The 6,972-nt window shown below is 43.0% G+C and overlaps 1 protein-coding gene across 4 annotated transcripts in view; it reads left to right on the forward strand.

The window, feature by feature from the left end:
- KANK1 (KN motif and ankyrin repeat domains 1) overlaps positions 1–5,940 on the forward strand; it is a 95,200-nt gene extending 89,260 nt beyond the window's left edge. For all 4 annotated transcript variants that reach the window (XM_050716492.1, XM_035565848.2, XM_035565852.2 and 1 more), the window contains 4 exons: positions 738–880; positions 1,429–1,629; positions 4,207–4,305; positions 4,949–5,940. In XM_050716492.1, the coding sequence (XP_050572449.1) occupies positions 738–880; positions 1,429–1,629; positions 4,207–4,305; positions 4,949–5,011 (506 nt within the window). In that variant the 3' untranslated portion in view covers positions 5,012–5,940. The remainder of the gene's footprint in view (positions 1–737; positions 881–1,428; positions 1,630–4,206; positions 4,306–4,948) is intronic.
- The last annotated feature ends 1,032 nt before the right edge of the window (positions 5,941–6,972 follow it).

Here is a 6,972-nt window from a genome sequence, read left to right on the forward strand (position 1 = left end):
TTTCCAATATGATGAGCACACTCAAAGACCTGCTTTCTGGTAAACTAATAAGCCCTGATGGATTTCTGCAGATATTCAGGAACAGAGACAGATTGGAGATTAGATGTGAATGAGAAGGAGAAATCTGTCAGCTCCTGGCACTAGTCAAGGTAGTTGTGTGCATTTGTTCCCAGAGTACCTTTCTTTAGAGTCAAATACTTTGTAGAGCTGGAAACAGTCTTTAATTGTAAGGTCTTTTCTACGGCTACAAAACGTCTCAGAGTACACTTGCAGATCCTCAAAACAGCACCAGTTACAAGAAAATGTTTGTACTGAGGAGAAATGTATTTTCCATTGACCACGTTGCTGGACTATTTTTGTTTTACAGTGGGGAACACCTTGGGAGACTCTCCTGATCGTGTTTCCAGGATTTGGACCCGTGACCCATTTTGGGTCATGTTGAATTTCAGACCACTTACTTGTATAAAAGAAAACCAAAGCTCTAAATGATGACATACAAAATGTCGTTGTGTTCTGCCTCGCATTATACACATAGTAGAAAGGGATCCTTTTCTTTCTCAGGCTCAAGAGCACCCCTGTTTATTTTATTGAATTGCTTCCATTATGAGAGTAATTGCTGCCTTTTTTTTTTTTTTTTTTTTAATGGGCTGCTCTACTAACAGTTTATTCAGTTCATTCGCACAATTGCTGCTTTTTGGGTTCCTGCTTTCCAAAGAAATTATCTCATCCCTCTGCAGATGTCTGTAACGTAAATCATCAGAACAAGGCCGGCTATACCCCCATTATGCTCGCCGCTCTCGCAGCTGTGGAAGCTGAGAAGGACATGAGGATAGTGGAGGAACTGTTCAGCTGTGGGGATGTGAATGCGAAAGCCAGCCAGGTCAGCCAAATGGTTCACAAGATACCGTTCCCACTCCCGTGGCTTTTTACCTTTCCTTTCATGTTCGCTTCCCCACTCCATTGGTACTGCTTTTGTAGTACCAATGCTTTTGCTTTTTGCTCTCAACCTCCATGGTCTCTTGATATTTATACTTTTGATTGCCGTATACATAATGGATCCATGGAAGAACACTTGAGCATCAGGTCTAGATGTCTCCTATTAAAAAAAATGATATGAAAGAATCATTACTGGATTTTGGGAGGCATTTACAAATTCTGCAACATTTAGTTCTTTCCAAGGAACTCCAGATGTCTGGAAATGGGTATGATGTCTTTCATTAATGTAATAAATAGCGATGCAAATGTGGGATACATTATGTGTAAAAGGTATTCAAATAATGACAAGCAGAGACTTGATGGTCCTATATAAAGTAACGCTTTTTTTTTTGCCCCCAGAAGTACAATGCCAACAACAACAAGAAAAAAGCATGCATGCTTTGCCACTGATTGTCTGTGTGGTGATTTTTTTTTTCTCTTCTTTTTGTGCAGGCTGGCCAGACTGCACTGATGCTAGCTGTGAGTCATGGGCGGATAGACATGGTTAAAGCTCTGCTGGCCTGTGGTGCAGACGTCAACATCCAGGACGATGAGGGCTCTACAGCTCTGATGTGTGCTAGTGAACACGGACATGTAGAAATAGTCAAACTTCTGCTGGCTCAGCCTGGGTGTAATGGCACCCTGGAGGACAATGTGAGTTGCCTTTCCAGATAGCTTCTCCACTCCAGAATGTTTTTCTAATTTAGTTTTTGGATTCATTGGAGAGCTGCTGAAATCTACTGACATGAATCTCAGACTCACAACACCAAAGTACCAAATGCATGAATCCTGTTTTGTGGTAGCAGCTGCTGAGATTATTTGCCTTGCTGCCTTTGCTTGTCTAACAGACCTACCCAGTAGCAATGTTTGTAGTTAGCTGTATGGGTGTGCAGTGATCAGAAGAGAAACCATTTGTGAGTTCATGGTAAAACATCCTTCTCACTTTCCCTCCCCATCTCCCAGGAGTCTTCCAGTTTTCAATTAGGACCTTATCTGGTGACTAAATGGCCTTGCTGTATTACTTTTCTGTGTCATGGCAAGCGTCAGCCCTACATTTCTCAGAGGGTGTTTGCTCAGTAGGTACACCACGACTTTCAGGAGTACGGGTTGGGTCTGCCAGTCATTATGCCACATTGCTCTGACAATAAACAGATGCAGGGTGCGGCCTCAGTGCCAAGTGAGACACGGGCATATTTCTTGTTTGCAGAGATCACTGCAGCCTACACTGTCCTTGAACAGAGATTATTGGTCTGTAGAGTTCTCAAGCTGGAAAATGTTGACTTAGCTGGTTAACAACATCACTTTTTGGGTACATTTCACTTCTTCCTGTTGCTTTCAACTCCGGAACACTGAAGTGGAGCCTGGGTTTGGGATTTCACAGAATCACAGAATCGTCTAGGTTGGAAGAGACCTCCAAGACCACCTAGTCCAACCTCTGAAATTGGGAGGGTTTGAAATTTGAAATTTGGGAGGGTTTGTGTGGTTATGGGTTGAAACTGTTGTAGAGAGGCAGGGGCAACATTTCTGTTGACTCACCTGCTGCAGGAGCCTCTCTCTGCCTCTTGCCAGCACTTTGTAATGCCTGCCTGAGGGGAAATGTAGGAAGGCTGTGGTGTAACAAACCCTTTTTAGGGCAATCCTGGTTACTGCAGCCTGGATGCTGTTAGCACTATTAATTGTGTCAATAAGTCTTTATGGGGACATGGTATTTAACTGTTCTGGTAGGTAGTTTATAACGTTTCCCAAGCAAAGCTTGTCTGCCACTTACTCATTTTGTAATGGGTTTGTTCTAAGAGAGTCCGAGATTTTTAGCATTCCCCTAGCTGTACTTAATGCAACTGAGACTTCTCCAGACAGCATCATCAGTAGTGAGCTGAGCTTCGTACTGCTGATGTGTGCCACTCTGGTAGTGGTTTACGTCTCTCTTTTAAGAACCTTGTTGTTGGTGCTGTTGCTTGTGGAGTATTTGGCTTGCAATTTGTTGCGTTTTATGTTCTATTTCCCTGTCTGCACAGGGCAATTAGATTTCTTTATAGCTGCTCCCTGTGTTCTCCTAAGAAGACTTTCCACTTGGATGCTGTTCATCATTTCCCGTGCTGGAGAAAGGGTCTGAAGTTCCCTTACATCGGTTGTGACCTTTCTAATAGCAGTGATACAGCAGTGTCTGGAAACCGTGCTCCACTCAGAGAGCCAGCCTAAGAGGCAGTCTCTGTAAGAGGACTTCTCAAATGGGACCAAAAACGAGGCGGTGGACCAGCAAGCCACTGTGATATTTGTGCTGAGGTTGTAGCTGCCTGCCTTGTAAGTTAAACACCAACAGAGAGCAGCGTGTTGTAGCTACACGGCAGCTCAATTTCAGGAAGGGGAGGGCAGCAAGGAAGGCAGAGTTGGGGTTATGGCAGGTTCCTACAAGAGTGCCCTCTGACAGCTCGGAGGTTCACATCACAAGTTGTCTGACATCCCCTTCCTCACCCAGGTCTACAGGGAAAACAGTAGGTTGAAATTTTGAACTTGAATTTATTAACACCGGTTTCAAATAGATGGAAATAATGTGAAATAAAATGGATAAATAACTGGAATAAATTGAAATAATTGAATGAAACCAGTTTCAATAAATTCAGAAAAAGACTCTTTGCTTCTAGCAGCCTCAACAACTATGGTTTCTGAAAGAAATAGTATCTCCTGAGAAACTGAGGTGACTATTGGACTGGGAAAGCCCATTTATTGGTAGTCAGGCTGCCATCAAGGACCATTTAGAGCTATGAATGGAAGTGTTCTTAGTTTTAATGGGAGTTATAACACAATAATGATCCTCATAACAACAGTTATAATACTTGAAGAGCGTTTAACCCTCCTTTACCTTCTCTTCCCCTCCTCACTGACACAGTAGTTTCTCTCAGACCAATCTTCTGAAATCACTGGTCTTTCACAGCTCTGCATGTAATGTGTGATAATGGCGTGCTCATTCTTGCTCAGCAATAATCTAGTCTTCTTGTTGAGAGAAATTACGAGGCCTCAGACAACTGGACTGCCTCATAAAACAGCAGCACAAGGCTTGTTGTCACTTAATTATAATAAAAGAAATTGAACAAGACTCTAAATTAACCCAACTGTCTGAGCAGTAGGACCTCCACTTTGGTAACTTCCCTTCTCTGTGAGCCGATGAGGCTTTAAGAGACCTGTGAGAGGACACAAACACTAATTCTCTTATTTCTTCTTCTTTTCTCTCAGGATGGCAGCACAGCACTTTCAATAGCCCTGGAAGCTGGACATAAGGACATAGCAGTTCTCCTTTACGCCCATGTCAACTTTTCCAAAACACAGTCCCCGGTTAGTACACAACCTCCTAGATATTTTGAACAGTTTACATTTTAACTTGCGTCAATCCAAGTTAAAACTTGAATGTTTTAGTAAAACATGAACAAAAAGGGAAACCCGCTGACAGCTGTACAGCAAATGAAATTTCAGGTTTATTCATGGGATAATTTTATACTGGTAAGTGAAATGTATATTTTAAAATACAAACTGGCTGCAGTAGCCTGATCCCTGGCTGAAGGATACCTCCTCCTCCCTTGTTGCTGGGGGTGAAGATAGCTTGCTGGCAGGGTTCACACAATATGGCTAACATGCAGAGGTATTCTTGCGTCATTGTAATACTAATTATTGACCTGGTCACGAAAACAGAGTTGTTTCTGGAGTTACAACTGTCCTAGATATTCAGGTAAATATCCACCTGTTCCTGCATACACGACTCAACCTCCTGATAAACTGCTGATAAATGCTTCACTGTCTAAACAATGCTCTCTCGATCAGTAGGTTGTATGATAGTTGGTACTGTACTTCCCAAAATGGGGAGGAAAAAAAGATTAATTTTGTACTTAAGGGATTAAACAGAGAGCTTGTGAGTGCTGTGTTCTCATTTGGCAGACTAAAATAATTTCCCTTTGATTAATTGTTCTTTCCTCTTTTCTAGGGCACACCTAGGCTTAGCAGAAAGACATCGCCTGGTCCTACCCACAGAGCAACATTTGAGTAGTGGTGTGTGAATATCTGTAAAAATCTTAATGCCATCTTCAAGCTGCTAAATGTTACTGTTTTACTGAGACAGATACTGAATGTAATTGTCTTGTGCCTGAACTCACCAGCAAAGTGAAAGCAGAGATCTAGTGCTAAAGATAGAAAACTACAAACTTGAAGCAAGCATATAGTGAGACAGCACTCAGCTGAGAGCCTTAGCCAGAACTGTTCTTTTGCTCACCTACTCATCTTTCCATACACTGGCATAAATCATGTTTTCTTTGCTATAGATTGTCCTTCCCTATGTTGTATACTGCCTAAAAGGTCTAAAGCTATCCTTGCAGGGGTCCCAGTGGCTTGTTTTTAATCGTTCTAAAATATTTATACTTACTGTGCCTAGACTTTATCACAGTAACATTCTGATAAATTTCATTCCAACACGATTTCGATGTTTTTAATCATTTTGAAATTCAGAAGTTGCAGTTGCTTAAATAGTGAGCTCCGTGGAGCTTGAGCTGGTGGGTAACTGGGTTAGATACTGGGGATAGGTCCTCTCATGAGGTCAGAAGTTCACTAAGTAACTTGTTGCTAATTGGGGATAATGTATAACTTTTTATATGAAAGATAATAGTATCTATAAAATTAACTCACACAGTATTTTCAACATTTTATATTCCTTGATAATTAAAAACTACATGAAGAATTACATGTCATGTTACCATATTTTTATTAACTGTGTCAGTGTATAAGCTCCATACATGTTTATTGGAGAGTAAAATTAGAGGTACCAGCTGTATATTCCCCTTGAGTGGAACTGAGTGTAGTTCTCGGTGCATATTTATGGAATGCTATTACCTTGTCACATTCACTTTAGTCATGTGTATTTAAATGTTTGAAGTGCCTTAGACTCTTGCCATATTTTCAGAATAAAATTTCATTATGCTGTTTTACTCCTCTCCTGTTTTACGTGTGATTTGTCATCATCCAGAAATGCTGCAAGCTACACCTGCAGCAGTGAAACAGGACAGATGGGTAAGTCAAGGCAGGAGGACTGGATTGTTCAACCCCTGGGGGCTGCTCATGCAAACAGCATCGTGGCCCGCATTAGTATTTTCCTGCAGACTGGAAGGAAAAGCTTTGCCCAGGATGGTCTGCCTTCACTGATCTTGTGCTCGCAGTGAAGGCTGGACCCTTTGCTGAACTGGGAGAGAGCTGGCCTCCCTCTCCTGCCTGGGTGAGGCATCACAGGGAGGCACTGAAGAACTGCGCTCAAGTGGTTTGACCTAGCTCTCTGCATAGTTGCCAGCTGAAATGAAAGCCTTTGGGCTTTGTCTTCCAGGGGCAAATGCCTCAGCATAGCAGTCCCAAACAAGACCCTTCACTTACGCCCTTTGCTTTGTCAGCTACTCGCAGTTGGAGACGGTGTATGTTTCCCTATGTGTCCATTGTCACCAAGGGAGGCGCCTCGAACCAGCTGCCACAGATCCACAGTGCAGCACTGTCTGCCTGAGAATCGGCCACACATTCAGAGTACATGACATCAGCATGGGCTTCCTAAGAAATTTAATGTTCACACAGAAGCTGGGTGGGCTTTGGTTCAACCCTCCCCTGCTAAAGCACACTGCTGGAAGAGCTGGTCCCCTTGGACATACCGTTTCTGTACCAAAAACCCCACAGCATCATTTGCAGTCAGTGAAGCCTGTGCCTGGGGAAGCAGCACCACTGACAATTCCCCCAGTGTGTGCTTCAGCACTGGGAGAGGGAGCTCGCATGCAGCAGCTGCAGCAATAGAAGCCATGGTCTGGTTAGACTGGGAAGCTTTTGTGGCTTTCCAACACCCCTACAGCTACATCTTCCCCAACAAGCTCTCAGGAGAACAGGCTCAGATGCTCTCATTGCTGTCCGAGGCCAGGTTGGGTCAACAAGGCAAAAGTGTCTCTTGTTTTTAGAACTGTTTATCTGCCACCTCTTGCCACTATT

Source organism: Cygnus atratus, chromosome Z (genome assembly GCF_013377495.2).
Source record: "Cygnus atratus isolate AKBS03 ecotype Queensland, Australia chromosome Z, CAtr_DNAZoo_HiC_assembly, whole genome shotgun sequence".
NCBI classification, from domain to species: Eukaryota; Metazoa; Chordata; class Aves; order Anseriformes; family Anatidae; genus Cygnus; species Cygnus atratus.